General features: G+C 38.9%; 1 protein-coding gene across 1 annotated transcript; it reads right to left on the bottom strand.

Moving 5' to 3' along the window:
* Positions 1-3,175: 3,175 nt before the first annotated feature.
* On the bottom strand, positions 3,176-8,914 carry nkrf (NFKB repressing factor). The gene is made up of 3 exons (XM_084719535.1): positions 8,577-8,914; positions 8,074-8,198; positions 3,176-5,627 (listed from the first exon to the last, which is right to left on the bottom strand). Exons 2-3 carry the CDS (start codon positions 8,162-8,164, stop codon positions 3,313-3,315), a joined length of 2,406 nt encoding a protein of 801 aa, XP_084575661.1. The 5' UTR covers positions 8,165-8,198; positions 8,577-8,914; the 3' UTR covers positions 3,176-3,312.
* Positions 8,915-11,669: the final 2,755 nt, after the last annotated feature.

Raw genomic sequence — 11,669 nt, 5'->3', positions numbered from 1 at the left:
TCACTTTGTTTCACAGAGTTTCATATTGCTGACATTCACAGGCTGTGTGAGGACATTTCTATGCTATTTTACAATCTTTCAAATCAGCTGCCATAATATGCTGATTCTACTGTTCGAAACAGGATGGTGTCTGTTTTCAGATTATAAAACTTTGCACTGGTAACCCATGTAACAAACTGTACATTTTCTTGTAAATAAAATAAATATTCATCAGTTGTCTTTGCGTTGTACAAAAATATTAGGGCTGCACAATTGAAATATTACTGAAATTGCAGTACTGTCAAATGCATAATCAAAATCACAGAAGCTTAATTTTTTTTGATGCAGGTAAAATGTGACAAAAAACAGCATTATAATGAAATACTGTAGTGCTGCAGAGATGCCTTGGCTGCAGTGCAAATGTTTTCCAGATAGATTAAAAAAAAAAAAAAAAAAACGTTTGGTACAGGACCCCCAAAATGTCACATCTTCATGATTTTTATAGTTTTTTTTCCCATGAAACGGAAAATTGAGAAATTTTGATGGAGTAATAATTCACACTAATAGTGGGTCTGTAAAAGTATGATTTTTTTACAAGGTCGTGTGGTACTGGGCAATCTTGATATTTTCTGTAAAATAAAATGCTGTAAATTTACAAATGCTGCAAATTTATGGTGATGTTTAGAGTATTATGCATTAAACTACCCATAAGTATGGCTGGGTGATACAGACAAAATCAAATTATCAAGATATTTTTGACCAAATACCTGGGTATTGCAACAATATTGTAGAGATGACTATTTGTGCTTTCACTAAATATTATCACGATGGAATTTTTCAATAATTATTGACAATGTGGGTATAATGTCTTAAAGGGACAGTTCACTCCAAAATCAAAAGTATATATTTTTTCCTGTAGTGCCATTTATCCATTTAGATCTTTTTTTGGTGAGTTTTTGAGATACTGGCAGCAGAGATGTCTGCTCTCTCTCCAGTATAATGGGACTAAATGGCACTCGACTTGTGGTGTTCAAAGTACCAAAAAATATACATTGAAAAAATTCTAAACCAGTGTCTCTTCACTAAAATGATGACTCAGTTACTCAAGACAATCCTCACACCTTGTTGTAAGTAGTCTCATGTCGGAACTACTTTCTTTCTGTTGAAAAGTAGTTCCAGTAGCTTCTACTGCAGAAAGAAAGTAGCGCCTACATGAAACTGCTCACAAGGTCTGTGGATTAGCTTGAGTTTCACCAAATATACCTTTTCTGGCACTTTGAGCACCACAGTTAGTTCCATTATACTGAAGAGAAGGCAGACAACTCTCTGGCCAACATCTCCAAAACTCTGCAGCTCACACCAAAACAGTCTAGATGGATAAATAGCACTTCAGAGGCCAGAGGAAAAGAATGTATTTTTGACTTGATGGTGTACAGTCCCTTTAAATGGGCAAAATCAAATAAGGGAATGCTATTACATTGAGAAAATTACATCACTTTACCGTAATGCAGCCTTTAAAACCAGCAAAAGACCACCTAGAAGAACACCTATAACATATCACAATATCTAAGACAAAATCTATTCTCATATAATATTGATATTGATATAATCAATATATTAATATCATGCAGACCTGAAAAGTATCCATGTCAAATCAAGTTCAGCCAGTTGATGGTTATCAGTTTTAATTTATTCTGTTATTACAGCTGTGAAAACAAGCAGACAAGTTAACTGTTCTCACACAAACCAACACATCTGACATTTAACAAAGATCACAGCTTTAATTTTCTGATCATGGATGCAGCTCGTACTTGTAGGATGGTCTTCAGGTGTTCAAAGAGCCAAACAACATTGCAGTGTATTGCTGAATAGAGATGTGATGTATCACTACAGTGAGACGGGTCAGGTAACACCTAGCTACAGTTTGATGTTAATAATGCCTCTCTAATCCTTGTCAGTCAACAGATGTCTACAATGTTCACAAACAAGCAGTGAAAAGCTGCATTTTCTGCCAGGTTTCCTTAAATAGCCACACAACAGAAAGTGAATTTTGGTGACAAAAACCTCATAAAGCCCACCTTTTTTCGAAACATGAAAATAACTGGAGCATCATCAGGACATAAAGCACTGAACACAAGCTTGTGCAAAAGTGAAACAAATATACGACATGTGGAATGGCAGGAGAAAAAAAAGACAAATTACTTATCCTAATAGTCTACTGGAAACTCATATATCCTATATGAAACCCAGCTATTTGTTTCCTATTAACTTTTATGACTAAAATGCCATCTATAGTTTTTGCAGATAAGATTGGTTGCTACGAGCTGCATGGTGGGCAAGTTGAGAATTTAGCATGAGAAATTATTTGCCAAAAGCCTGAAATGGCTATAATTTTGCCTTTAGGTTCTCTTAGAAAGTTAATCTGGAAATCTAAATCCATGTATCTGATGTCCCACTGAGTGCCCACTCCTTCCCCTCATCACTACAGAATAAGGGTATGTTAGTCAACCTAACTGCCACTTGACTAACTTAAGCTACCTGATATGTGCTTCATTGCAACAAGCTTAAGTATCTTACTATTTTATGGCTGTTGGTTAGCCAATATGAATAGCTTAGGTACGACTGCATCTGCAGGCGTCATTTAACCTCTTTGATGCAAGCCCTTCGGTTCTTTTTTAACTATTATGTTACTGCTAGCACAGAAACATAATACTAACATACTAGCTTTAAAAAAAGATCTCAAATAAGGCTCTTTTTTATTTCATCTGCACTATGCACTTCATTAAATGAGAAATGTGATGTAATTATTGTAATACATCATAAAATCATTATGATACGTCATCAGAGATTAAAGAAAAGTTGAAATACTCATTATTCTGACAAAAACACTGCAGCCACAGCGTCCTTTGAAATTTCTATCTGGAATAATTATTTCTGTTTTCCCGTTTCACATTAATTAGAAAGAGTTTAAGAATTAGAAAGGTTTAGATTTTCATTTTACCTGATAATGAACTAATTATCACACAACATGCAAATCTTAGCAGCCAAGTTGAATTTCATACACTAGGCCTATAGATGACATTTCAATCTTAGGGTTTATAGGAAACAAACATTACTGAGTCGAAGAAATTTCCAGTGGACTATAAAGTCCCTGCTAAAGCTAAAGTACATGGCAAAGGAATGCAGAGTCCACAGGTGAAGGATTCTCATTTATTGTGTGTCGTTGCCACACGCAAGTATAAACAGCAGTTACACTTGAGTGTGACTTATTCTGAAGTTCAAGCCTATGATGATTTTTGTCCTTTTTTTTGTTAATTTTGCTCTGCATGCAAATCAGTGAGAGGCCTGAGGTTTCACAAGCTCATATCGTCCCACCTGTCCTTCCTGTAAAAGCTGACCAATGAGCTGGTCTTTGTGGACTTTGCGACTGACAACGAGGAACCGCTGCCGTCCTTGTCCATATGACTTGCTCCGTAGGCCATATTTCTGAGATATCTGGTGGATCTGCTTGCGTTCGTCATTGGTGAGATCAGTAGAGAAGCGGAGATCGTCCTGGCGGTCTGAACTGGCGTAGTTACGAATGATGTCCTCGATGTCACGCTTGCTGAGCTGGTTTCCAGTTTTGTCAGCGTCCATGCCCAACCCTTCTCTGGAGAACTGCTCCTTCACTCTGATCGGTTCTGCGATGCCTTCCCCGTCTCGCCCCAGGCCACCTCCTTTCCAGCCCATCTTACGAAGCAGCTGGTTTCCGATGTTGTCTTCCTTGATCTCCTGCCGTGTGGCCTCCTCGCCGGAGCGAGCCAGGATCTGGGATCGAGATATGGCATCATTGTGACCCTCCTTCCTCAGGTTGGATTTGACTACAGCCTGCGTCTGTCTCAATGTGGCTAAGGCCTCTTTTGCTGCAATGTGCTTTACTATTTTCTTGGGCCCAATTCCTGCGGCCACATACTGTCCTTCCAGGTAAACTTCACACCTCCAGCGATGATCGGGCAGAACCGTGAATTTGTAATCAGCTGTCACTTTATTAAACTGAGCAGTGTCGTTAATAATACAGATGGCATTGTCAGAGTTCTCCAGGATAACCAACTCACTCAGATGCTTCTTTTTGCCAACCTGTTGTTGCCCAAAGCGACCACCACAGTCCGATTGATTATTTCCTCTGGAGTATTGTGATTGTTGCTGCGGTGGTTGATGGTGCAGCTGTTGTTGTTGTTGTTGTTGTTGTTGTTGATGCTGCTGCTGTTGCTGCAGCTGCTGCTGTTGTTGTCTTTGCGCCTGGTTCATGCGAAGTTTTCTCACTGCCTCTTGAGCAGCTGCGTGCTTTGAGCTCTTTTTAGTGCCTGTCGCCTGCGCCACCAGCTCATCTTGCAGGAAAACGCTGCACAGCCACGCGCTGCTGTTTGGCAGCTGGTCAAACTTATAGTCTATCTTCATGCGATTAAATGCTGCAGAGTTGTTGAGGATGCAAATGGCATCGTGAGCATTGTCCATAACCACAAACTCCGTCCAGTGCTTCCGTTTGTCGGGCTCGTATTGGCCCTTAGAGCTGGGTGTTGGTTTATCCTCTGGGTTGCGAAGAGCGGGTAAAAAGGCTGGGGTCGGGCTGTGCATCTGGCACACGACTATGTCGTTGACCAGCGAGTGTCTGTACCTGCGCTGCACCACACGTACCTCAACTGGCTTTAGAAAGAGTTTTACAGCCTGCTCAGAGGCCCGGTCCCTCGCTCCATTTTTACTACCAGAGTATCCGGTAGCGAGATACACACCCTGACATCTGAGTTCACAGGCGTAACCATCTGTTGGTACTTTCCTGTTCTTCGGTAGGTCAGCCTGAGGAATATCCTTCAGGTTGACATAAATATACTCAGGATTAGTCTTGCAGGCCTGAATGCTACGGCTCAGCATGAAATTATAGTTTGGTGACTCACTTCCTGTCATGAACATAGGGTCCCTGAAAGCGACAGCCAATGCGGACGCTACATTGCCAATCAGCCTCTGCTTCTCGTCTAATGTTGACTGAGAGACAGGAAGAGGCTGTGATGAAGAGCCTGACTGAGAGGTGGTGGGGCTGCTCCTGCCCGGGCTGTTGTAGACTCTGCAGAACGGCCTGCTCGATGACGGCCGGTCCTGATGACTGTAGCCCAAACCCTGACGCCCTGAGTCCCGGCCACCTGATCTGCCCCCTCCCCCGTAACCATTATATCTGTGGGGCTGAGAATAGGAATCTGAGTTTCGGGAGCTGTGGGCTTCATACTTAGTAATATATTCCTGTTGTGTTTTTGCCATGAAGTTTGAAGTGGACCCTCGTCCTCCATAACCCAACCCGCTCGTACTCCCTGAGAAGTCTCTGTCTCTGTCTCTCTCTCTATGGGAACCCCAAGAGTCTGAGCTGTACGATGGCACTCTGTCAAACGCAGGCCTCAGGGAGGAGGAGCCCTGTGCTCTGCTGGTGCTGCTGCTGTAGGAGGAATGTTCAGAGTCCCACTGTCTCGTGCTGTATGACTCACTCCTCCTGCGCTCCTTGTCGTTCTCCTTCTCATCAGCGCCACTTCCTCCACTGCTTCCACCACTCACAAAGTGTACGGGCTCAAATCGAGGTCTTGAACCAAATTTTGACACAGGCATTTTCCTCATGGGCTCGTCTCCTGCAATAACACAACACAGGTAAAACAGTAAGAAGAACAGAGAGGATGTCTGATTTGACTTGAGTCTCTACCAGATAAATCAATTATCATCTGAGACAGGTACAACAGGTTTATTATAAAAACAGTCCAATGAAACTGGTTTGAAGGTGTAATTTCATTCATTTCATTGAACAGGATGTTGTGGCAGGACTTAATGCTCCAGTTTCTGAGGTAGGCAGGTCAATTTACAAAGATAAAGCTCACAGGCTGCATTAGCCAAATATTTTCCATTGACAGACTTCTATCAACAATGACAGAAAAACCTAAAGGCCATCTGTCATTCTGACAAATAAACATACTGAGGGCAATCTACTGTAAAGTGGTTGTGCTGATTGCAGGGAAGGAGAGAATTTTTTGCCAAATAACCCCAAACTCACTGCTGGGGCATCCTACATTTCAAGTTTTTCAGAAAATCCATGAAGGGAGGAAGAACAAAAACACCTGACTGCCTTCACACCGTCCAACAGGAGAGCAAGAGACCCCAGCACTGTTGGCAGAGTAGCCATGGACTTCATTACTCTGCACACCATGCATGGCAATGACTTACAATATAGTATGGTTGAATATGTCCCTTGCCTTTTACCTGATGGTCTGAATAAGTGGCTAAATTTGCCATTAGTCACATTTTAGACATTAAGTTGCTAAGAGGGTCTGAAAAGCAGCTAAATCTAGTGAGAAAGTTGACTATTTGGTAACACTGATCCTATAATTATGATGTAGTTGATAAACAAGGTGAAAAAAGAGGGATGACACAGTAGAGGATAAAGGACGAGCAAAATTACATTTGTCAACCTGCTGAAGTGCTTTAAGTCAGCAGACCTACACTGTTGACATGAAAAGTCACTGCACTGTCTGTTTATGTCATCTTTTCTCTCCATGCCGTCACACATGCATAATGTATGTGTTTGTTCTATGTGTTAAATGTTATTGTGATCCAAGTTGTTTTTGAAATTTAAATGTGATTAAAATAAGTTATGTCTCAATTTTATTAAAAAATTAAAATGATGGGTCATAATAGATTTTGATTGACTCTTTACAACCCTGTCCATCAAAATGATGGATGACAAAGTCTAATGCAACCTCTGGCAGAGATAAATGTTGTAAGTGTTGGGTAAAGGGATATCAGTCTGCTCATGGTCTTTATTTTTCTCACAGTCAACAAATCCCATGAAAAGCCAACAATAAATTGATCCTAATAACAAGTACTGTCTGTGAAGAATAAACCTGTATCAGGCTTATTCCTGTCACAGAGCTCCATCGTTGTCCACATATAGTTAGAAATACATAAATGAGCCACACAATCACACTGGGTGACACATTCCTTCATGACAATGAACACTGGCACTGTAGTTTATTTTGAGTCAATCCCACATATGCCACCCCTGCACCATAAGTACTCAGTAGTGCACCAAATCTGCAGCAGAAAAAAGTCACCTACAATCAGCTACTTAATCCTGTTTTGACTAATGTTTGCACAAAACAGTGCACAAAAGTTTAAGGAAAGAAATGACCAAAGCATATTATCCTGTACAAGTCTCTAACTGTACAAGTGAAAGGTTCTATGGGTGTATACAATTTACGTGCCTTTTATTTTTATTTTTCTATGTCATATATCACTTATTCTTCTCTACCTCTATTTCTGACTCTTGAGCTGCTTTAACAAGTGAATTTCATCAGCACGGGATCAGTTTGATTTATCTTATTTCATAAAGATTATATCTGTGACCAATTTTTAAAATTTCACATCTTCAGTGGGAATAAATAGGCATGACCTGAAACCACAGACAGGCTGGAGAAGTTGAGACACTTGAGGTTCTGGTCTTTTTATGGAATTTGTTGACAGTAACAAAAATATAGAATATTGTCTGCCTTATTCTTTTACATTGGAAGGAGCAACAATTTTGCCACATCCTGAAACCCCAAATCAGACTTAAGTTCAATTATTAAGCTTTACGTATGCCCAAGAATAGTCAAAAAATGATAGGGCTGCACAATTAATGGAAATATTAGCAAAACTCCAACATGTCCAAGTGCAATATGGAAATCACAGACACTGCAACTTTTAGATAAAATGTGTGACAATATACTGTAGTGCTGCACAGATGCCCTGGCCAACAAATCCTGTTCTACAAATGTTTGGTACATACCCCAAAATTATCACATTGTCATCATTTTAATATTTTTTGTCAGAGTAAATGAAAACTGTAATGCAAATATTATGATTTGCGACAGTCATGGATCATATCGCAACCACTGTCAAAATAACAGCAATATGATTTATTTACCATGTCATCCAGACCTAAAAATATGATATAACATGTTTTGGGCCATATATAGATGTGAGGATGTAATAGTGAAACACAAACATTACAAAATCTTTCATAACAGAACCCATATGAAGACTCACTGCCATCAGAAGAAGTAGGTCTCTTTTTTGCTTCAGAAGTAGGACTTGGGTCAAAGGAGGGCATTTCGCCAGTGCAAATCCCTTCTGCCATCACCAGCACGGTCCAAATCAAATCCAGGCCATACCTGTCAAAGAGGCCAAAATGTACATTAGACATTGAATTTAAGATGATAACACAATATCTGGCTATAATGAGTTAATACTCCATGCTGACTATAGAGGCTCAAAACAATGCCTGGAAAACAAACACCACCTGCCTGCAGCACGCAGGCACTGAATGTGCTTAAAAACACTGTATTAGACTACTAAACATTTGTTGAAATTACCGTAAAAGGAGTTAAAAACATGTGCATTTTATACCAACACAAGGCCCTGACAAAGTGACGCAGTAGGCCGACAGGGTCCACCTCTCACAAGCAAACATGCTTAAGAAGCTCAGCATTAGCTTACATTTATCAACATTTAGCTAAACGTGCGGTTAGTTAGGTGTGTCACATTCTCACCTTAAGGTGTAGCCTTTGGTCCGATTTATATTTCTGTCCTTCAGCTGAGCAGAAGAAAATGCATGTATTTTTAGGTTCACCCGGCTATTATTATCGTGCTAGCCTCTTGTAGCTAGCTAACGGTGACAAACCGGTTAGTGACTGCTAGCATCAGCCAGCTAGCAGCTAGCTGGCACAGCCTCTAGCTAACGTTAGCTAGCCCAGCTCGACTTCAGCTGCGCCAGCCTGCTCATGCAGTTTTCTATCACATTAATCTTATATTCACATAAAACCGTCATGTGGGTTTTTATCCTTGAAGACCAATTTACGCCGCGCAGAGTTGAAGATGCTGCGCTACACCTACTAGCTAGCAGGAAGCATCCATTTTCTGGTCCAGCTACAGTAAAATCATGGCTGTATAGCGTCTGACACCGCACTGGCCCACAATGCTTTGCTGCCGGACAGTTCATTGATGTGCACATGTGGTATAAAAACTGAGCTGGATGTAACTTATGACATATATTACAGCAGAAATATGCAAAATATTACCCAGAGACATTTGACTCATTGCAGAGTTTCACAAAAACTGATTTTAACACAATAATGTATCATTTCAAGCACTTTTCTTACCTTGCCATATACTGTAAACTATTACACATTAATTTATAAGATTATATAGTTCAATACCCAAATTATTTAGGTATTTTAAAAGGTGCTAAATAAATGAGGTATGAATAGTATTGTTTATTACATGGTTTTGTTTTCTGATTGGTCAGTTGCAGCATTCTAAGGTCTGTTATTTCTGTTATTTCTGTTATTTAAGACTGTTGCTATTGAGTATTTAAGAAAGCCATGTAATGATGCAGTATATTAGCCATTTGGAATACAAAACACAGTTCTTACATACGAAGTTTAGATTAATTGATATAATATAATTGTTGTCTACAATTTGGATGCACAGTTGGTTCTCATCAAGCTATGATAATCAACATTCTGCCAGAATCTTTGTTTTTTGGATCATTCTAGACTGGCATAGTGTTCTTGCACTCATCACATTAAATAAAATCAGTACTGGTATATTGGTAGGACTAAAACTACAGGGATTATGAAGACAGCATGAGCCTCTTTCATCATAGGGTCCAATTACAGCAAGTTTAAAACTGGACCCAGATAAAATCATAGATATAAACATAGATATATATGTTTATATCTATATCTATGTAATATTAATGGGTATGATGGTTGCCACATTGTTCCAATGCAAAATGGCAAGTCATTATGGAACATCACATCTAGTGTTTTATATCTAGTGAAAAGGTTAACTATTAGATTATGCTATGCGATATAAGTTTATTATACAGATTTGTTAAATACTCTATCCTGATTGGTCAATGACAGCATTTTAAAGTAGTTCTGTATAGCAGACTGTTGCTATGAATAACAGACCGATAATATAAAGAACAAACCATCGCTGTGGACGCAGTTCTGATCACAGACTCTGGAGGATATTTTGTGTCAAACCCCTTCAGGATGATTCACCGCCTGGTCCTGCATCACTCTGTCGGGGTTTATTTCACAATAAAGACCTGCTAACTGTTCATTCTCTCTTACGTAATGAGCCTAAGCTTCAGGCTAGGGCTGAACAAATTTTTTAAAAATGTCTCATTGCAATCCTTTTGACTAATTGTGATATCATTGGTGATATTAGATGGAATGATAATTTTTACACCATTATTCACATTTTCATTTGAAAAACATTAAAATTATTATGACATGATTTATGTAGGGTTCCATACCAAACTGTTTTCTTTTCATTTCCTGTCTGCAGAGTATATTGTGTAGGCTCAGATATCTCTGTAGCAAGATAATATTAAATTTAAATGTTATTTTGACACAACTTCACAAGTATTGCACCTTCTACGGTTGTTAAGGGCCACAATAAATCACAATTAAATTTATAAACTTCTGCTAATGTTCTAAAGTTTAATTTCTTCCAGTGGTAAAGGTAGTAAAGATGTTTGATTTAAATAAAGGTACCACAGTGTAAAATAGTTTCTTGCAAGTTACAAAAGTGTATTCACAATACTACTTGTGTAAAAGTACATAAATTTTACACATGCACATGTATGTATACTTATACTTTGCCTATTTAGACATCTTCTCAGTAAAGTGTGTGTGTAGAGACATCTCTTGATTAACATCTAGCTCATCCTTCAGCTGGTTGTGTTGAACTGTATCTGTTGAGCAGAACAACTTACCATGGAAAACTCAAAACCTTACAGAGAATATTTGTCTAATTCCTGGTCAAAATATCCCGTTACGCTGATATAAGAGTCAATCCAACAGACCATGAGATTACAAACAAACAAAAAAGAAAACCACCTTGTATTCATTCATTCCAGCATATCTTCACCCAACTCCAACCAGATTACAGGTCTAATCAGTCAGTGTGATTGATTACCCCTGTGTGGGCAAGTAGGATGTTTAATTTGCAAACTAACTATTGCTGTCAAATAAATGTTTTGCCCTGCATTCATCATGTAAGGCCTAATAATGAGCCTAAGAATATTACATTAGAAATTTGTGGGGGGGGGTTTATTGGACTATATTTTGTTCTGTACACCCCAGGTGTTGATTCATTTACAAGACAAGTCATATTTGATGTAAATAATTTGTGTGTTTTTATATAAGTGTGTGTTAACTACTCTGTGCTGCTATTTTAGACGGAAAACAATGTATCCAAAGAAACTTCTTGGTTAAATAACATTTAAATACATTCATAAAATAAACTGAAACTGAGCTGCTGAATTGTCTGAACATTGAGGTGTCTCACAGTTTTCATCCTCAAACTGTGGAAAGTACTGATTACAAGTTATATCAGCTCGAGGTTGAGTTTCACAGCCTGTAACAGCGACAATAATTAAAATTGTTAGGGGCAAGTGTGAGCTTCAAACACTGGAAACAAAAGACAAAAGCTTAACATGTTTGGATCATATTTTTTATTGAAAATGTACATCAATGGAATCAAACTAAAGATACTGAATAATTTGTAGTGTGGGAGAATTTTTGACTACAAGAGGTGATGACTGATACTAGAAAAATGTATGGCATTTT

Source organism: Lutjanus erythropterus, chromosome 5 (assembly GCF_056507025.1).
Source record: "Lutjanus erythropterus isolate fLutEry1 chromosome 5, fLutEry1.hap2, whole genome shotgun sequence".
NCBI classification, from domain to species: Eukaryota; Metazoa; Chordata; class Actinopteri; order Lutjaniformes; family Lutjanidae; genus Lutjanus; species Lutjanus erythropterus.
The sequence above is the reverse complement of the archived record's forward strand: the minus strand, read 5'-3'. Positions and strand labels throughout refer to the sequence as shown.